Raw genomic sequence first — 21,880 nt, forward strand, 5'->3', positions numbered from 1 at the left:
AGAACTTACGGGAGAGATTTATTTTTAGAGTTGGAAGGAATTACAGTCCCTCCGCTACGAGTATGAGCATCTATTGATAGGTCGGTCCACAAGCGCGGGGAAGGAAAAGACGTCGCGTGAATCACGCGTGCATCCACCTACCTGTGCACGCATCAAACTCGACTCCGACTGTCCGAACGCGACAGTCGACACCAACGTCGGCGACCCCCTCCTCGAGGGCGCAAGAAAAAACAACGAGCAGCCCGAGGATTCTTCGCCAAACACGAAAATCGTCGAGTGATCATCGGGATAATTTCCCCGTGGTGGAGTAAAGCGGAAACGACTCGTGTTGATATTTGCCGATGCGATAATAAAATGTCGCAATCGACGATAATTCGCGGCTGATTATAGTGGCCGGTGAAACGCTGGGTCCCGGTAATTGATACTTGGCAATCCGTACGACATGACTGGCCCACATATAGAACCATTAAATCCGATTATAAAAAGCCATTAAGTTAGCAAAATCGATAAGGAGGCACGTTGTCGCTTTCACGATCCTTTCGATAAACCAGAATATTTCAGCATCGACAACGCTGCTCGCATGTGTTTCGCCTCCGTAATAGCATAGCGCGCACAGAGCGATTAATTAAAAATTGTTTTCCGCTCGAAAAACGAGAGAATGTCGGATGGATGTTCCAGGGACGTTCCTGGGACGTATAATGGTTAAGAATCTGGATCTGGATACGTACCGGAATGCACTCGCATTTGATGCAGTACATGACTCCGAAGGGCGGACCCAAGTCCGCAAACCAGGTTGAACCCAATTCGCGAATCTGCTTGCCGAACGAGCACTCTGGAACAAAAGACAGGCTTGGGTTATAATCATCTTCGATCGATTCGTTGGGAAAATGCTAGTTATTGCGATGGAATATACTCGTTTTATGGAATTCCAAACCTTGTTTATTCTCTCGAGAGGAAAGAACACGATTTTGGGTTTGTTTGGTTCTGTGTTTACTTTTGGGTAGTGAGAAAAAACTTCTATTCGAATATGTATGTTTACTTTAATAGTGATAGTTTGCTTCGTTTTAATCTGATCAATCACAATCCATTCGACATGGATTCATCGACATTAAGTTCATATTTAACCAGCAGTATTCAAAAGAATAGTCATTTGGATCAAATGGAATTTGTCGCAGTGTGTATACAATAAGATTCGTAGAAACGAATTCAGTGCAAAGAAGTACGTTGATTGTATCCGTTTCCAGTAATTCTGAACGAAGAAGTTGAAGAAATTCGTTTAAAAACAGTTTGAGGGGACTGGGGGAGCAAAATAAAGCTTTGTTTACATTTTTTTCGCGCCAACTCTCCGAGCGTCGTGTGGAGTGTTACGGGTGACACAGGCTCCCGGGCATCTGCGCATTCTTGCTGATCTGACTCACACAGCGCCAACGCGGCGAGTATTTCAATCAACGAGCCTTTTATTATTGGAGCATTCGATCCAGCAAACTTAACACGCCCTACCACTCGATTGTTTACATCTTCGAGTTTGAGTCTGGACGATTCGCGAAATCTCCAGCCTCGTTTTCCATTCGACGCTCGCTCTGTTCTCGCTGCTTCCCGGTAATCGAGTCTCGCATATTGAACAACTCGCAGCTGCGAAATATCGCCTAATGGCTAATTCATTCCTCGATAAAGCTCCACGTAAACGCTCTCCCACCCATTTGTCCACATTTATTCAATCTACGTATTTGTATACTACGCGATGTTGCGAAAACGTCGAGTGAGCCTCGCGAAAGACGTAGGTTTGACAAAACTTTCGACTTGCGCTATTTAAAAGAAAAACATGCGAATGGGGGAAAAGAAAGCGTGACACTGTCACAAGGACGTCAGTTAAAAGTGCGGTTCACCTACTTACGCTGGCAAAGACGCGTTAGGCATGAAACTTACAGCGTTGCTCAACTACGAAACGTCTAAGGGGATGATTGGGGATTTATCGCAAGATGGGTAAAAAATACAGGAAACATGGTGCGGAACCGAAAATTGTCTGATCGATGACGCGTTGTGTTCGAAATTCCTGATGAGGATGTCACTGATATCGGACGATTCGTTTTCTAGTAGAGGAAGGTGATAATGACAAAAAATGAGAGAGGGAGTGTAAAAGGAGAGAAAGTTTGAAAGACGATAATCAACTTTGAGAGAGAGAAAGACGAGAATTGCAAGAGGTCATTGACCTCTCGGCTGAAAACTTTCTTAGACTTGTCTGCGTGTCCCAAAGTGAGAAAATATCCTCTGATTACTATACTCCTTCACCCTCCTCACCCCTTATTTTCATCACTGGCTGACAGATGACAACTTCTCTTTCACTCGTGTGCACATGCGTTGCTCGCTAATTACACTACCAGATACGCGCTCACGCGCATAAACAAATGAACCAGCTCTAAAAACTGTCTAAACTAAACATCGCCCGATTGTCTCACTCGTTAAATCAAAAATATTTCTGATCACATTTATCAATGAATCATTATATTATTCAAATCACGATTGACAATTTCATGATTATTTTTCGATCATAATTTCGTATACCATCTTCTTGTACTTGAATTTTCTTGGATAACTAGAGCTTGCTGAAGAGAGTCTTCCACTAAAAAATAACTGATTTGAAACAGTTTTCAGTACTTTGTAATTTAAACAAAAAAAGAAACATTTATTTCTTGTGCATTTATGCAGCCACTGAAGACTGAAAACATTTTCAATAAATTAATTTATTAATTTACTGTGAATACTGCGAACATAGTAAAATATATTAAAAATATTTCCAAACAAAATGGCATGGTATGACTGTTCGCATATTTTATAAGCAACCAATTAATTTATAAAAAAATTCTGACAATGATCCTAATTTCTTCAGCAACCCTTAAAACCTCATCCTTGTAACGACCGTAAAAGCACGCATAAAAAATATATCTCTTATTTCCACCTCGATCACAAAATGCTAAAACCTGTTCCACATCATTGTACGTCACTCGAAAAGGTTTTCTCGTAAGAAATTTTTCTGGGAGTAGCTCTAAACACGTGTAGACGATTGGAGGATAACGAAGAGTTTTTGAATTGGTTTGATAGAATTGTGGACCGTGGATATTTAGGGAGGAGGGGTAGCAGAGGGATGAATTTGAGATGGAATTCCAGCGATTTAGAATGTAAACTGGGCGGCTCTCGCTTACTTAGCGGGCTAGTCGAATCGGACTAAACGTTTAATCTATTATTGGAAGGATGAGAATAGGTCGGTTTAGTTGCGTACATTCACCGTAGGCACACGCACACACACACGTACACACACAAACGCACACAAGCTCATATCGTATTCTCCCGCTAATTTGGCCCATATAACAACGTTTCATAGATCGTTGACTTCTCTGTGGTATACGAATCGTCAAGCGTTAAACATCTCTCTTCCGCCCAAATTCTCTTCATTATACAAATTTACATCGAACTCATCCACAATCAGTTATCCAAATCCACGAGATTAATCAGGTCCCAATTTACTATTTTAGATCCTCCATTAATCAAATCACTAACATCGTCATTGAACAAACAAATCCGATAGATTTACCGTCACGCAAAGACCAAGTCACAAAACGATATTTTTATCATTATTCATCATCGAGTTTTCATCGGATTTCAATTATAGCGAGAGAGGGAGAGAGAGAAAGGGGTGGGGGTGATTGTACCGGAGGATTGAAATTCCAAGTGGTGTGTATATTTATGGTCGTCGGTGTGATTTGGGGTGTTCTCGCCGAGACGAGACACGAATGGATGGGAATCGTTGGTGGCTGATGAGATTTAATGTAAACAAGCAGGGTTTTGGTCCGACCGAAGCGAAAGGTAGTTGGGGAGAGAGTGCGTGGTGCGATTGGAGCGTGTCCAAGGCATAGGTAATTGCGGTTCGCGTCGTTTTCAGGGCTCTCGGACCAGCCACGAAATACGATATAGCCTTTGGACATATCGTGCCTAAATCCCAACGTCGTTTCATCGAACTCCCCGTTTCAACCAAATTCACCCCACCACTGATGTATATAATACAGCTACCAATAATCCTCCTTCGAAACTGTCCAATAGTATTCCAACAAATTCCCAGAAATTTATCCAGGATTCCTGGAAACATTCCACTATTCTTGAATCAACCAGGTTCGACGTATGGCAACAACTCTCTCTTTTTATCTCCTCCGCCCACTGCATCTCTTCAATTACCCCATTCAAAATCAATAATAACTTTACGGACGTTTCGAGGACTCTTGAGAATTTTTAAAAATCATTTTTCAACTCCCCAGATGCTCGGAGAGATACTGCAAATCGGTTTAACAATGGCTCGAGGATAAGATTCGGAACGACAGTCTCTCCGGAGGGATGCTAATGATTGGCCTACGCTATTTCGTCGACGTAGGTGGATAACCAAAGAAAGCGTTATTTTTTTCAGAAGCGGAAGAGGTGAGACGCCGTTTGGTCTGCTAGAATCGGCCAAGAGGGACGGAGAGAAAAAACGAGTGGGGGGATAAAATGAGGAAAAAGGAAGAGGTATTTATTTTACTCGCGAGGTTTCCTTGAAAGAGAGAGTTGGGAAAGAACGAGGGAGAGACGGAAAAAACGAGATGAAAATACACGAGGAGTCTGAAGCCAGCCGAGAGTTACCGAAATAAGACGTGACGAGCGTAAAGCATCGCAACCGTCGCCGCCGCGACGTCTCGGACGTCCAAGCTAATAAAAAAAGAGCCTCGCAGGTGCGTCTCGACGGTGACTGGCGCCCTTGAGAAATTTCCTTCCATTTTGTACTTTGCTGGTATAATTTCAGCCTTCCTCGATTTAACTGTGTTTCTCGTGATTTTTTATGCTATAATTGTAAATGCACGTATGTGTGATCCAATTAAATAATATTTTATTCTCACCATTTTCGCTCGACAAAAATTTTTTCGTGATAAGTGCAAACGAATGGGAAGATTATTCGAGAGAGTTCGGAGTGGATTTTTTGGTGGACCGTTTGGTCCAAGTGGGTAATCGAGGATGGCTTTTATGGCGCGACGCCACCCTCCGGAGAACGTCTGCTTCCTGATCCTTGGATTGGCCAACTAAGCAAGCAGCCGATAAGTGGGCGCAGCGCCACGTAGGCGTCGCACAAAGCTCTCCACCACCATAGCCACCTTTTTCCCACTCGATCATTTCCCAAGTGGACCAACCGCTAAATACCGTCGTCTGTAAAAATCCACTTTTCTACCCCCTCATACCCACTCGACTCCCATGACAAATGTCTACTTGCCACTCGATCCCCGAGACTCTCGCTATTCTCAATTTCTGTTTACAGAAAATAGTTCAGCAAAAATCTCGGTTTTCAGCGTCGAAGAGTGGCAATAAAGAGAAAAGTGGAGAAATTTGTGGGAGCGTGCAATGGCGAATATTTGGCGGTTCTTCGGCCTGGGGAGGTGATTCGAGCAAGATGATTGAAATAGCCAAGTGTTTTCTTGTCCCCGTGGCAGACGAGCGTGTCCAGTTTGCGGTAGAGGAGGAGCAAGAAGAGGAGGAAGAAGAAGAAGAAGCGAAGAGACGAGGAACGCTCGTGGTCCGATCGTCCAACGATCTTTCCTGCCTTTCGCGTCCAGTTTTTGCCGGGGTCTGATTAAGGGTGTATCAAGGACTGGGTGACCTCCTTGCGGACGATTGCGCCTCCTTCTCGTTACTCTTTTTCGCATCGGGCGCCGTCGGTGAATTCTCATCGCTTTGTTTCACCGGTTCTTATCTCCTTTCGGAAAATTCTCATCCCGTTGAAACGATTCCTATTTAACCCCCTAGAGCCCTCAAAGAAATAAAACGGTGGTAGCGAAGGGTAGTAAAGTTTTGGATAACGGAAGTATATATATAGGTGGCGAACGTCGAAAACAAAAGTATAATAATGTTGCGATAGGAATAAACGAGCGTCCCTTCTTTTCCTTTTTACGCTTTCATTCTCGGTACATTTATTGCGTATCGGACCCTGTCCGTAAATTCTCATGGCTTACCCTTTCTCATTTTCCCCCGGGAAAATCATGGTCAAAATAATTACCATTGAACCCTCTAAGGTCCTTAAAGGAAATGAGTCACATCAGCGAGAAATGGACAAGTTTTTCGGTTAACGGAAGTGTAGGTGGCGAACGTCGAAAGCAATAGTGTCGTAGTGTGGCAATACGAGTCAGCGATCCTCTCTTCCTTCTCTTCTCTTTTCTGTCCACTCTCCATAAACAAACATCTCAGCGGCGGGCCGTGTGTCGACCGGCGTGTAAACAGGCAGGTTCGGAGGAGAAAAAAGAAAGAGAAAAGAAGAGAACCGACTTCCTTAAGCAACCCTGACTCACCCCTTACGAAAAAGGGACAAAACAAGAAGGGTTTGTGAGAAAAATCCGCAAAATCTTGGTTCCTTCTTGCGTTCTTCCTGTTTTCCGGCTGTTCTCGTAGCCTCCCCTCAGGGACTCTCGACCAACTCGAGTTTATTCTTCCTCGACTGGTGCGGCCCTTTCCCGGCCATACATCTTTCTCCCTCTCGGGCCTGTCGTCGCGCCGGCAACTGGCGATGTAACGCTGAGAGTGTGTCGGACGCTATATATAGATGGCCCTCGGTGCGCAAAAATCACCTTACAAAAATCTGGATCAAGGGGCCATTCACCAAGCGACTCCAAGTGCTCTAGCGGCTTAAATCCTCCCTTCTCTCTCTTTCTGTCTCTATCTCTCTAAACTTGGTCTCATCATATAGTTGCGACGCTCTTCATCCTTAACCTTAACCTTCCAGCTAAAACAATACGAGTCTCCCCGCTGTCCACAAAGACTCTTCACAATGACTCTTCGTCATCTCGCAAAGTTCGTCATCGGTACATCGATCGAGCGATTCGACTCTGGAACGTGGAGTGGCTGAAGAGGCTGATATTTACTGGAGAAGCGTCAGAGACGTTGCTTCTCTTTGGTCGTTGTCAACGCGAACATTTTAAAACTGTCACGTATCGCCACTTGAATCTCGCGAACCGGCCGACATTAGCAATGACGCATGGCGGGAAGCACGCAATTATATTAGACTGGATACACTCGCATCGAGCCATGGAAAACGTTGATATTATCTCTCAGCCGCCGACATTCTTACTCCCCCCACCCCCTCTCCCTCTCGTATTCAACTCCTGCCATCTTGCACTTGCCAGCGCAGCGTCGACGCCCGAGCTTTTCAGGTTAGGAGCGCATTGTGTCATCGACGGAAAAAAATTCTTCCGTCGATCCGATAATTAACCACGATTCTTACGCTAAAAAAGAACTCTCGCAATAGGAGCAGTTCTAGAGAAAATAACCTATGTCAACGTTTAAAAAAACTGTTTGAGTCGTTCGAATGTTAACTTGGTGTCCTTGAGAGAAGAGTTTTCGCTAATCGGTTCACGGTCGATGGGAATTATTAATGAGTTCAAATAGAGTACTGTTCGGAACAGTCTGAATAGCGCAAGTTTTATCGACGATTCTTATAAGACGGCGCCGTTCTTCGTTTAGATAAAAAATCCTAATTGGGACAAAAAAAGCTTCGGGCTCGATCGTTAAATGCCGCACGATCGCTTTTATGATCCATTTCGACGATCGCGCTCGCGTTGCCAGTGGGAAAACACGTCGGTACTCAGGATTTGAGGAAAAAAATCGGGAGACTCTTTGGCGCGCAATCGTATAACGTCGCGGGAAATAAAAACAACGATAGTAAGACCAGTAATTTCAAGAGGTCGGGGTTCGCAGGTCGTGCCAAAGACATTAACCTCGTGTAATCGGCCAGCAGAAAACAAACGATTGCGCAGTCGATACAAATGTATAATATGTACTGTACTCATTACTGACAAAAGTTCTCCGCTTAAGAACATCAACGAGATAAGCCCGAGAATCGCGTTGCATCCGAATTTCAGCGATAAAGTCGATCGCCGCTTTCATTCATTTACGCATCGTTTATTTGTAAACAGAATCAATAATATATCGATCCGGTAGAGTTAAAAATGTTGGGAGCTCGGCGATAGGCTTTTCCAGCGAGGAAGCTTACGCGAAATTGTGTAGGAGGGTTGAGGAGAGTTACAGGATGATTTTAATGCTGGGTGGCTAATTCTTCAAGGTGACGAGTTATAAATAGAGTTTTTGCTGGATTGTCCAGCATAGATTTGTCGCTGAGTAAGCCGTGCGGGAGGAAGAAAAAAGAAGAAGGGCAAACCCACGCGTTAAGTCACGCGTGGAGACAGGATCAGGTCGATTCTGTATATTTGCATGAGCATGCGTGCATATACGAAACGCACTTGACGTACGATATCCGGCGCCCTGCATGTGTTTAGCATCGACAAAAGTGTCGGTGTATTTGAAGAAGCCAGTTCTTCCACGCGAAATATGGTAAGCCGGATGAGAATTTATTCAAAATTCGCGGTTTAAGAATACTCGCATCGCTGTATTTCTGTAAAATCTGATTTAAAGTCGAGTAACAACTCTTCGTTCTTTATTCTTACGTCTAATCGAGAAATTTCGTGATCACAAGCGGGGATTTCATTCTCTCTGGAGTCACAAAGAGTGAAAAATGAAATGGGAAGCGTTTAAAGAAAGAGAGAGAGAGAAGATAGGGAGGATAGAGACTCGGTGGCTGCAAAAGCGATGACTGACGACGACCCCGAAGAATTACGAGGAATCTCAAACTTTACTCTCGACCTCCTTGCTCGCCAGTTTCTTTCTCTCGTTAATTTTCTCCATCGGGCAATAAACGCAATGCTATTTCGCGACAATTTCCAACGCGCAATCCGTTACTCCGTTCTTGTTCGTTGAATGACGAGATACGAGGAAAAATCTTGTCCTTCTGGATAGCGGATTCTTAAAAACAAATAAAATATTCCCCCTTTTCGCTTTTGATCCCCCTTTTTGCACAACGGGAGTCATCATCCCACCCGGATGGATTTATTCGCGTATGGCTTAACAGGAAAATCTGCGATTTGGCCAGAACAAGCGAGGTTTAATTCGCCGCGAGACGAAACAATCGAGTCAACGAAAACGGAATTTGTCGGATAAATCCGCGTTACGGGTCACAAATTGCTTTTGATTTACAGCCACGCGGTGGAATTCCGAGACATTTGCCGACGCTTTTTCTGTAACCGTGTACGGAATTTTAAGAACGACCGAGATCGCCTGCAAAATTCTGAGTTTCTTGCAGTATCCGCGTTAAACTGGTGGATTTCTGGGGGACTAACAACGTCTCAAGTTTTGACGGGGCTGATAATAAACGGATAGACGGAACAAGCGGCTTGACAATAGGAGAGTCGCGGCTTTGCTATTGTGATAATAGGGGGAAAGGGAAGATGGAGGGAAGGGAAAGGGGAAGCAGTGATGTGTTATTCCACAACGCACGCCTACGTGATGTCATGCCCGCGTCAGAAATGCCGACCTTGCGATCTGCTCGTGCTTTAAGTCAGTCACCGCGTAATGCGATGCATTCATATTGGCCAAGCCTCTAAATCCTATCCCCTCCACCGAACATTCTCCGATAATCCACTTGCTCCACGCATTATTAACTTTGTATTCTTATCAACTACCGAAACTCGATATATACAAAAGCATACGATTGGTGCCGAACCTGACGTTTATTTTTTCACTCGCGATTCAAGAGACGTAGTTCACCTCAACATCAACTTTTTATCGTAATTGTTCTGTTATGTCCGACCAATGCCGTGCCATTTCTACTTAAGAATTTCTCTCTTTTCCACACGACCAATCTCGGGACTCTTCTCATCTATCGGGGAAGATGATCCTGCCTGGTTTTCTTTTTTTTCGGTGATTGGCGCCAGAGGCGAAATTCCAGCCGGCTTATCCACGCGGCTGACAGAGCGGCGACGCGAAAGACGATACCGACTCGCGCTCGGTCGTCGGACCAGTCGCTAAAATTGTTTATAAAACAGCGCGTGCCAGTTTTGGCGATAACGAAAGCCAAGGGGTGGAGAAGATAATGAGAGAATTAAGGAAAGAAGGAGAGTTCAAAACTTATCCAGTGATTTCACTTGGAACTTTATCCCCAGTCCCGTTTTATATCCTTCTACTCTGAATTTATTTTCGCTCGATCTCTTGCATCTGATTTCATTGGTTGCTTTTTTTATTACAATCATTCGTTCGCATATTATTTAATTTCTAATTCTGCGCAAGAAATCGAGATCCACGTGTAAGAATCGATAAATTCCATTACGTTCGATCAAAGATCCATCAATCATCGCAACGTTTTTCCTGAAATCATATCTCACCTAGTGACGCGGGACTCCATTGATCATCAACGGATCTGACGCGAGTCACGTCACTTCAATTTACTCTAATTACACACGGAAAAAGAAATCGCCGTTCAAGACTTTCCTACTTCCTACAATTCCTATGAATGCTTTGACGTTTTCATTCAAGTTTTTTTTAACTAACTTTTTGTGGAATGGTCCGCCTAAAACTTTATGTAACAGTATTGTTCGCTACGGATAACCTGGAATTTCGAATCGGTGATAGAATTATAGAGGGAGGTGGGGCTCGGATCGGTAGAATGTTATCGGGGAAGGATAATAAGACGAAGAATAGTCGGCGGGATAAATCGGGATGAAAGCAAGGGGAGTAAATAATAGGCGCGGCGGAGTCTCGAGACGAGACGAGATGCGCGCGCGAGTCATAAATCTTGACAAATGTTTTTTTGCCAAGGCAGTTCATAGTTTCCTAGTGACAAGTGCCTCGGGACGAATTCCTTGCGATCTTGCCGCCCGACTCGGTAAAATGCTGGATTAGCTGGGAGTTACGCGGAACCTCCTGACGCCTGATGTTCTTTTCTAGGAAATGAATCGAAAATCAACGAAATTTTGCCTCCTCCCTTCTTTCGTGGATAGCTAGTCTTCTCGTCAATTACACTATACTTCTCAATATCACCGAATCAACCGTTTAATACGTAAAAAGGTCGGATTAGACGCGTTTAGCAAGTTCAGCTAATTTTATCAACTGCAGAGCAACGAGAGAGGCTCAGAGTTTATTTTTAGGAGGCGCCAAGCAGTAATCGCAATCGGATCGGTTTACGCTGTGGCGCCTGCAAGCTTGGTCGATTAAACGACGCCATTTTTTCCAACGCTTCTCGCCACCGGACCGGACAGTCCTGCTATTGGGAATTTTACGACTATACCCCTCCGCTCCGGCGGCTTGGAGATAAGAGAACTGCTATCCATGCTTTCCGATTGCGCAACTATACCAAAAGGAAACAACCTCTTTAGAGTGAACTGGTGGAGAAGGGGAATACTGCTTGAATGGGAAATAAACTGAGTGAAAAGAGGGAGTTAGGGGGGAAGGGGGACCGTGTGAAACTTGGCCGATTCAAAAACACACACAATTATTTACATATTGTAATACAATAGTCTCGCCGCCGTACCACACTACACTGCTTTCTTTCTCTCCTTTTTACGCCCAGCTACATTTTAAATTTCAATAAACTCCAACGTGTCACGAGAATCTCTTTCCCTTTCCTCCTTATAGCCGATTCGCCGAACTCCGTTATTACCATTTCTATCCCTTATAGGAGCACACGAGAAATTTCGACATTTTCCACGTGGCACCCACGACAAAATCTCGGCAAATTAACATTCGATCTTTGTAACTGAGTCTGAATCGGGATTAGCACAGTCGACAAAATTGTTATCTGTTCTTGAGAATCGGGCTGTAGGCACGTGGGAATTAGGGAAACGCTACTTCATTGGGATCAGTACTTGTAAATCATCCTCGGGTCCAGAATTCCAGTCGTGTAACGCGCAGCGTACAAATTTGCATAGGATTGTCGCTTGATCGGAATTCTGTTTTATATCAGCCGAGTTATATCGAAAACCTTAAACGTGTTCTTCCATTCCTAGAGATCGCGAATCGTTGAAATTTCAGAGACGACGTTTCTTCCCCCGAACGGATAAACCTCCATTCGCAATCGTCAGCAATGTGAATATTCCTGTAGAGTGATCCGTTTTAACGCACTATTATTTAATTTTATTAGGCGTTGCCCGCGTGTCAGTTGTGACAGCCAAGACAGTGCTACTACGATTAAACGTGACCAAAGATAAATCTCTTTTACGAAGACCTCCTAATCCATTCTTGAACAGAAATTCTGAATTATGCGGATAACAAATTGATTCACCTCGAGAATGTCATTAGGCAATTGCAAAAAAATCAGAATGGATTCATGAAGTTTAACGACGGCTATAAATAAAGTTGAGATTGGATCTAATCGAGTTTCACGCCTCGTTATCGAATTGTAACCCAGTAATAGTCGCTTATCGCGCTATTTACATTCGTCATTATCGACTGGTCGCAAGCGAGAATCGCCCATTCGAGTAATTTTCTATGCGATAGATCGAAAGATAAAGCGGATAGATCTCTCAATTTATTATTCCTGTAGCTCTCGACCGATATCGTTAAACGTATTAACAACGTTTATTGGTTCCCTGGAAACCCATCTATCACGAACCGATTAATTATTTATACAATAAATCGATAAAACTGTTACGATAGATATTTATTCTCCTCATTCGCCAAAACATACGAAGACCAATTGGAAACAGTTTTCCTTCGGCCACGCATACGATCTTCCATCAGAACCAAGGCCACCTACTAATTCTCTGCTCCTGTTAAACGGAAGCTACGGCAATTGATCAATTTCTACAAACGCAGCATTATTCGCCATGGTGAAAAACCAATTCATCTTTCAATGGATCTCAGCGATTTAGAATAATTTTGAAAAGAACTGCTCATATTCCTACAATATTGCTTTAACAGAATCGAAAGCTAAAGTTGAAAACATCGTCATGAATAAGTCGAATAAGCAAGACCACATTGGTATTTTGCAACAATGTAGAAGTTACGAGAAACGCTTGAGGGATTGAGAAGCTTTGACAGGATGACAGCGGAAGATGAAAGGTTGGAACAGCCGATAATTCGGTTGTTGCAAGCACCGGCAGTACCGGGAACCCGTTCATTTGCCAAATTCGGGCACGCTCGAGTATTCGGGCTACACCTACTGGTCCATGAGAATAAACATGACCTAAGCCCAACATTTCAAGAGGGCCCACGTGCACACGGTTTCCCTCGTTAAAAATCATACATTCGCTCGTCCACATAATTTTCTCCAAACATCTCGGTCGAATCTTGATTATTACCTGAAAAAAAAAGCATCAACTTTAATTAAATGCAATAAAACCTTGTATCTGTTGACAAAATCTTTCATTTAGCTTTAAAAAAGAGACTACCACAATGTTCGAAATTAAAATAGAGTTGCATGTTTGGTGATGAAAACGTGTGGTTGGGGCAAAGATTTGAATGTGCGTCAGTGGATGATCGAATCGGGAACGGGACAGTCGCGAAAATTTCAGTTGTTGATCAACGGGGAGGGGGTAAAAGACAGAAAGATGAGGTGGAACGAGAATGAGGGTATATAAGAGTAAGAAAGAGGGAGAGAGAGACTCTTGACGTCAGAAACAATCTTCCGGCTTTACCATATAGGGTTACACGTGACAAATGAAGCAGTGTCCGTCGATAAGTCGAGCAAAACTATATTCTCGGCTCGGTTGAAAACCTTCAACATCCTAACCGAATCTACGCCTTACCTTTCGAGGAATTCTATATGCGGAATTGTTCCTCGCTACTGTAAGTTTATTGTTCGCCACAAGAGGAGAGCCTGGAAGGTTAACGTATTCCATCGGCGATCTATTTGGCTTGTATCGTCTTGTGCGACTGGGAAGAGCAGCAGCACCAGCAGTAGTCCCAGCAGAAGTCATTCGATGCGATTCGAGTGGATTGGATTCCGCGAAGAGCGGCAAAAAGCGCGTCGGGAAGGCGTTCCGCGGAGTGGCCGATGAATTTCAATCAAAAACAGTTTCGATCGAAATGCGCACAGGGGACGTCGCCGCCGTGCGAGTTTGCATTTCAATATTCTCGGGAGTCGCGCCTTGGGACCTCTGTTCGTCCTCGATTGCCAAGGAAAAAGGTCGAAGAGTAGGGGAAAATGGCCAAAGACGACACGAGTTTCAGGCAGAAATGAGAATGAGGCGCGAGACGCGACTGGGGCCAATCAAATATATATATATACACTTGAGGAATATATTGGGGAAACGCGAGAAGAGGTGGGAGGGGTAGAAAAGTGCGAATGGGTAGGAGAATCAGAGGAGAGATAATAGAATTGGGAGGAAGCGAGATAAAAGTAGCGATGGTAGGAAAGGGAGAGAAAGAGGAAAAAGGGGCGAAAAAAAAGTAAATAAATAGAAGACGCAACGTACGGGTGAAGAGTTGCGGTGGGGGAGGGGAGGGGGTAGCGGAGGTGGCGAGTCGTTTTGTGTCTGCAGCGCGTCTAAATATACTTGATTCTCCCTCTCTGTCTACCCCTCCCCCTCTCCATCTCTCTTTATTCGTTTATTGCAGCATTGTGCCTTTCGAGAAATTCTCACGACTCCAAGCGAATATTCCTTATGTATTATTCGATGCCCACTCGTCTTCTCGATTATGAACCATCGAGTAACTCTGAAAGACGATCGAAAATGTTTGAAAACCGAGTTTCCAATGGCTGTTAAAATAATCACGAGACCAGAGATAGAAATAAAATTCAGAGAGATGCTATTCCAGAATCGAATAATTAATTAGTCGTGTTTCGCGAGTAGCGGGAGTTGTTCCGCATTTAATCTGATTTTTGCGCGGATCTTACTCACACGCTCGCCTGTCGCCGAAGCCTATTCATAAACCGAACGCCAAGTCTCGCCAAAACACACGTGACTGCGAGCAGCACCGCGATATAGTATAAATTCCAAGCGGCGAGCCAACGGCTCTCTCCTTATCGCACGATTGTGCGCAGCCCGGCCATGTGCCTTCATCTCAACAATTGTATCCCTACCCACACAACGAGGAGCTCCACCAAAACATCAATCGATAAAAAAATCTTTTTCAACGGTATTAAAATCGCATTATTAAATTAATTGTAATCGCTATAGAGAGAAAAAAAAATATCTATGTACTGTACATGTATAAAGTTTAATGAGTTTAATCAAATGAAACGATGACGGAACGCAGTCCAAAAAACTATGGAATCTCGACGAGGAAAATTTCTCCATCGTTCCACAGATTTATTCTCACTGGAAAGTTTGTTAGATTAGGATAGGTTAGGGACAAGCGAGTTTCCTTGAGCCAATTGGCGAGTGGAATTCCGTCGTCGAGTGTCAATAGCGCCGATAACGTCGCACTATGTTTTCCTCGAAACTTCGTGAAATTCCGAACGGAAGATAACAAAGTGGTGGTGGGGAGGAGGGGGGAGGGGTGATAGGCATTCGTGGCAGGGCTGAAAAAGCCAGCGGATGTTTCTTAACGAAGAAAAAAAGTGACATGGAAATTTTGCGCATCGACGCGATGCAGTACCGTACAGCCCGTGTGTACCGCGCGATATAGACGATACCGAACGAAAATTGGAAGCTTCGATGACACACCGTGTGGGACGATCCCGGGAGCCCGCGCGATTGTCGTAATTCGCGACGCAATTTGGTCACGTGACCCGAGACTATAAAGGTCTCAGTTAGCTGCGCCAGGTTAATCTCGGCGAAATCGATTCGATAATTGATTTGCGTCACCGACCGTTCAAACAAAAACAAACTCGATGAACTTAATGAAAACTCACTTCAGACACGATGGGAAAAAATTCCCGCTTTCCCTCTGCTGACCTTCGAATTTTCATCGTGCTTCTATTTTTTATTAAAAATAGCGAATCGTGTGAAAAACCGTTAATCATAATTATTTGGATCGTACCAAGAAAATGATACAAAAATTGTTTATCAACGTCACTCGGTTATACTAGCATCACTGAAATTCGTTAATAGAACCGTTACGTTTCTGCGCAGAACTTTAAATTGAACTACGGCGCAGCAATATGGCCGCTTCGTTAACGGTTTTTCCAGGTGTTTTGCGTTGTTCGAGGAAACATTAATGTGGAAAAGTAACTGTTCTCTGTAATGGGCAGTATAAATAAAAAGGTAAACGACAAAAAAATCCTACAGCACCAAACGAACGAAACGAGTGGATTGTTATGAAATTGAATGAGAAAAAAATGTGAAAAGATTTCTTTCGAGGAAGCCAGGTTTGTTTATTCTTCTGTTTATTGTTAAACGATTTAAAAAACTGCACCATCGCAAGGAGAAAAAGTAATTAAAGTTGTTGGGTCGAATGGGAAAAAATTGAGAAGCTTGGAAGTTTTTTCTCAGGAGGAGGGGGGATTGTTGGGGCAACACAGGGGTTTGCGTAGTGTTGCGGTAGGTCAGCCGGGCGTCAGCCGAGACGATTAGACGCTTCCTCGGAGGCCACGCAGAAACCTCAACGGGCGAACCCGCCAGACTATCTGTCGTCGTGGCCAAGCTGTGATTTACCTACTTTGAACACGCGCATTGGCTTATTAAACTCCTTCACGCACAAGGACCGCCTTGTCTTGCCGCTGCTGCGGCCAATTAACCGCCAATCTCGAGAATCGAGCTGAGCCCGACGCGCTAGCCATCCACTCGACGGACAAAGATGCTGCTTGCCTTTCGTGGAACAGAGAGAGAGAGAGAGAGAGAGAGAGAGCGTGCGTAATACCGAAGAAGAAAATTTCAGACTGAAAAAGAAAAGACGGAATGTTTGATGAAAGAAACGACTAGTGGAAAGAGAGCGAAATATTTGGCGAAGCAAGACGCGAGATGCTTCAAGACCCTGAAGGATTATTAGAGGAAAAAGAATAAACAGAAAAATGAATTGATGAAAAGAGAGAAAGAGTTTACCAACCACGTGAATAAGGTCTATTTACGCGAGAGACCTTAAGCTGCCTCTTTACGAGGTAATCTCTCTCTCTCTCTCTCTCTCTCTTTCTTCCAATTCAAAAGAAGGCGAGTCACATTCACAGCGTTGCTTATTTACCAAAGTATCCCATTTTTCTCGGAAAGAGTAACGAAAAACCCCGAACAAAAAGTCGGGAACAAATTCGCGAGAACAGTGGGGGATTTTAGCTGAAATGGAACTCAGAGAAGAACTCGGTCTGAAGGAATAAACAGAATTGATCGGCTTCGACTACAATAAAGGATCGTTTTACCCATGGAAAGTATAAATAAACACCGAATATTGATGTTAGAATCAAGGAAGAGGGAAAAATATTAGCCAATATCAATCGAAAAAGTATGAACAAGTTTGTGTCCTCTGCCAAGTTCTATCAACTTCTGCGAAGTTCATTATGTTCCATAAAAAAAATGTAAACACTGAGGCCCGTATTCCAGGTATCGAGAGATTAAATTCTTTTCTTCGATATGTAAACAATAGCATGCTCCTTGCGTTCAACTTTGTTTTTCTTTGCTGAATCAAAGAAATTATCGTGCACATTTTGAACTTGTATTTTTTCTAATCAAAGTTTTCGACGATGCGTGTTTAGGTGAAGGGATCAGGGTGGGCAAATTGACATGCGCATCGCGTGCTTCGAAGCACACACCTGCTTAACGCAGCACGCCCCACGCGCTAATCTCAATTAGCTTCCATTTGCCGACTCGGGGACAGTTCTCAGTTGACCGAGCTGACACGTCCTGTTCAAGGGACGACCTCACACAGAGTCCTACATCCCCGGAACTCCCCACCTGGACCTACCTGGATGTTTACCTCAAGCTACAAAACTTTCATTCAGAATATACACCCCTACCCCTTACAAACTAATAATATTATATTTTCTGCTTCCTTTTTGATTGAAGAGACCTTGAAAAATTGTATTCGATTTTCTTTATATTTATTTTTAATTCAACAAGACTCTTCGAACACTTCAATTTACAACCACTAGGCGCGAACAGTTATGCAAATCGCAATCGCTGATAAATACAAAGGTTTTTGCCATTTCACGATTTTTATATACTCACCCGTTCGATTTTTTTTGTTTCAATAAATTATTAAAGTTTTTGAAAACCGGGAAGGGAAGGGTGGTGAAGGAGGTGGAAGAAGAGTCTTGCGATATAAATTCGGATATTTTATTCGAGAGTCTCTCGAGAAGATGGAAAAACTGAACGGACGTTGTATGGAGGTAAGAATTGGTAAAATAAAAATGGAAGGAAAAAGAAAGGGAGGAGGGGGGAGTTGACGTTTGGCGTCCGGTTTGTTCTGGCCGGGCGGAAATGACGTCGAGACCGCATTGAAAAAGAGGACAGGTAGAGGTATAGTCGTGCTGAACCTGCCGGTCACTACAAATCAATCACGTCGGCCCTTGGTTGTTGTTAGCACTTGAGAAAGCCTCCCCCCCCCTCCCCGCTCTTCCTATCCTATTCCCTCCGCAAGAAAAGTTTACAGGTGTTTCGCGTTTAGGCGCTAGCTAAAATTACCCCCGATGTATCTTCCTACCTTCTTGCAAGCAATTTACATTTTGCTCATCCCCCAAAGGCAAGACCTGCTAATCCTCACGATAAGCCCCAGCTCACGCCCAGCCAAGATTGGACACCATAAAAATATTTTGCCACGCTCAGCCTACTCGCGCCTAATTTATTTATACCAGCCATAAATTTTTATCCCCCATAAATTCTGATTGAAAAAAATAAACAAACCAACGAATTAATTGGCTATGGTGGGAAAGCGCAGGATATTGCGCCAAGCGAAAACAACAACAACAATAGACAAGAGTAGCGCTGGAAACGTTGAGAGTTTGAACCATAATTTTCTCTTATAGCGCAAAGTGTGTTTTTTTTGGCAATCTCGAAAGGCTTTCGAGCACTGGAAATAAATTTGAATAAATTTGAATTCGGACGTTTGAAATGGGAGAGCGGGAGGGAGAGGGAGAGAGGCGAACGAGAGAGAAGGAAAAAGAGGTGGAGAAACAAAATAAAAAAAAGTAAGAGAAGAATAAGCGTCGGCCAATGTTTTACGAATGCCGGGGAGTCGGCGGTTATTATTAGAAGCGAATAGGTGTTGCATTTACTTTTTCACAGTCTGCCAGCTGTTATGTAAATTATACAATGTGCTGGTAGACGTGGTGCAGGCGTGACTGCTCACGATACTTTAATTTACTCTAGCTGGATTGATAAGAATGAGTAATCGTTTTTTGTTTTCTAGGGAAAACTGTGTGTCTCGATGATCGTAAAATTTCATTGGCTCCTTTAAGAACGCTTCCTCGAACCATTATCCAAAAACTCCTATTAGGAAGTAAACAATCTTATAAAATCGACCATTGACGCGTGAAAATAAACTATGCGTTCGATTATTCGCGATCCGACGGCTGAATTACCCATACCACCGCTCGCACAACCTCACTAACTATACGTATATCGAATTAAACTTGGTCAAGGCGAAGAATGGCTTGCTCGATATTCGGCATTGAAAATTAGCCCAGATATGGAACGTTGGAATTCTAGCTAGAACCGGCTCTTTCTGAAAACAACACGCTACTGTTGTTCGATTTTTCGCAGAAACTACGAGAGGGGGGAAGGGGGGCGCAGCAAGCCAAACTTTGCTTTATCTGATTCCGAGATACCGAGAGAGCGAAGCCCGAGAATCGGGTCGACTGTCAACAAAACGATCCAGTCGCTCTACCGAGAAAAATAAACTCTTGTTTTCGTCGGTTAATGGGAATTTATTGACTCGTTGGATATTAATTGTCATACAAAAGAAACTTCGTTGCTGTTCCCGCTGAGGAAGTTGGAATATCGCGAGAAGAATAATATATTCGTTCACGGGCCAGAGAAGTTGAACTAGACTAGAGCGAGTCAAGCCGGTAGTAACGTGCGAATGCAAGAGGACCGCGTGCACCGTGTATTCAAGGTTCGCTCTGGCTTCACGTGGCCCGGCGTTACGTAAAACGATCGTCCGGTATTTTTGAGCGATCCGCGGCCTTTAAAGGGCAACCGGGAATCGTCCCAATCGCATCCCGAAAATCCATCGATCCAATTCACACTTCCTTACAGATCCACGACGTTCGTCCGTTTATTTATACTTTCTCGACTTTCCTCGTGCAGATAAAATTCATGCATTGTAAAAACTACTGTTAGAGCGAGGAAACTCGAAGCAGTGCAACGTGCAACTAACGCAGCATCGATTAAACGGGGCTTTTTTCAGAGAGCGTCGTAGCACACGAACGATTGCATAAAGTTAGTTAACGATTATTGATGATGGGAATGGAGAGAAACGAATTATCGGGACTCACCAGCAGCCCGGTGCGGCCTTCTGGCCCAGTCGTCCTCGATCAAGGGCGCGACCCTGCGTGCATTTGCCGTCGGCCAAACGGCCATCAGCAGCACCAGCGACGCCATCGCCGTCGGCACCATTACCTCTAGGTGCATCCTCGCTTATTTTCCCTTTCGAGCTAAAATCTCTCTCTCTCTCTCTCTCTCTCAATCACCACTGCACCGGTACTCGAATACACCGAGTACACTCCTTGCTTCGATACCGAATCCAGACAAATCAATCAAACGTCCGCGATATCTCGTCAATGAAACAATAAAGCAGCGTGAAACGAAGCGTGAAATATATTGTCCGTCGATAAGCTAATCGAATCGAACGGAACCTATCAACAGTCCAGCAGTAAAAGTTCCGTCGGATCCTGCAATTGTCACAATTTTCACTGCACCTTTTCACACTTTCCCGCGGGATTAGCACGGTCCTCGCGTTTCCTGCTGGGTCCTCTCGGGGACCGCTGTTATTGTTTTGAGGAAGTGGCTGAGTTTCAGCAAGCTAGATAAGGCTCGTAGCGATCTAAGGTTGTATTTGGCGCAGATAAGGCCGAGGAGACGCTCTTAATAGGTTAGAGCAGAGACGCATCATCCAACCGGCGCGCGTTCTCCTCTCTCTTTTTCTTCGGTCTTCCTTGCTCACTCGCGCTTAACTTCTCGCGCGTGCTCAGCACGACACTGCGCGCGCGCGCCCGCGCCCGCCTTTTATAAGCCGCGGTACCTCGAGACTCTCTGCGCACTTCTCTCTCTCTCTCTCTCTCTCTCGCGCGCGTTTCTCCCTCCTCTCTCTTTCTACTCTCTCGCTCGAATACTCCGTCCTGCGTTTCTATACGAAAAACCAAATATTCGCCACTCGGTTTCTTCTCCTCTTTTTCCAAAAAATCATAAAACACCGCTCCTCTCACTCCATCCTAATTCTCGTTTTTTCCAGGTCCTAACAAATTTGACTCACTCTTCTTCATCCATCAACGTCCGGTCCTTTGATCTATAAATCTGTTTCCTTACAAATTTCGCTCGCTCGTCCCACGCCCGGAGGAGGATTTTTACGGAATCAGAGTTATCGAGCCGCACCGGCTCGTGGCGATTTCGAGTGGTTCGTTCGAGCGGAGCGGGGTGCGAGATTCGAGAGCTTTTCGTGGTTCGCAAATGTACAGTGGAGGAGGAAGCTCTCGAAGGAAGACGACGTGGAGGTTCGCGGTAAGGAGGCGTTTGCCCAGCGGTTCTCGGACCTTCGAATCGTCGTGGGTACCGCCGACGGACTCGGTTAGAAACTCACTGAGTGACTGAGTGACCGCGGCCGACGGAGGTGGCGGTGGCGGAGGCTGAGAGAGAAGGAGGAGGCTGGTGGGAGGCCGAGTACTCGCGTTGCTTTCTGCTGTGCTCTCCTCTCGGTCTCTCTCCCCCCTCCCCACCCCTCCCCCCCCCCCTCTACGGAGTCGAGCGTGCGCGACAAAACGGCGCAAGCGCCCAACCACCAGTGAAGCTCAGATAAGCTCGCATCTATCTGAAATCACGCCCGCCACCACCATTCTTCCCCAATCAAAACCCTTAACAATTTCCCCTCCATTTCAACAACCAACCAATTCCCTCGCCTCTCCCGATCTATTCCACTATTAAAACTGTATCAAATCGCTCTCGTGCTTCGGTATTTCTTATTGGAG

General features: G+C 44.5%; 1 protein-coding gene across 1 annotated transcript in view; it reads right to left on the bottom strand.

The window, feature by feature from the left end:
• Positions 1-21,512, bottom strand: part of sog (short gastrulation) — a 35,663-nt gene extending 14,151 nt beyond the window's left edge. Inside the window, exons 1-2 of the mRNA XM_066733741.1 lie at positions 20,195-21,512; positions 729-832 (exon numbers count right to left, since the gene is read on the bottom strand). Of these exons, the coding sequence (XP_066589838.1) occupies positions 729-832; positions 20,195-20,330 (240 nt within the window). The 5' untranslated portion in view covers positions 20,331-21,512. The remainder of the gene's footprint in view (positions 1-728; positions 833-20,194) is intronic.
• Between the last annotated feature and the right edge of the window lie 368 nt (positions 21,513-21,880).

This window comes from Prorops nasuta, unplaced genomic scaffold (genome assembly GCF_024137725.1).
Source record: "Prorops nasuta isolate Cenicafe-Biocafe unplaced genomic scaffold, Cenicafe_Pnas_1.2 PNAS00011, whole genome shotgun sequence".
Classification (NCBI taxonomy): Eukaryota; Metazoa; Arthropoda; class Insecta; order Hymenoptera; family Bethylidae; genus Prorops; species Prorops nasuta.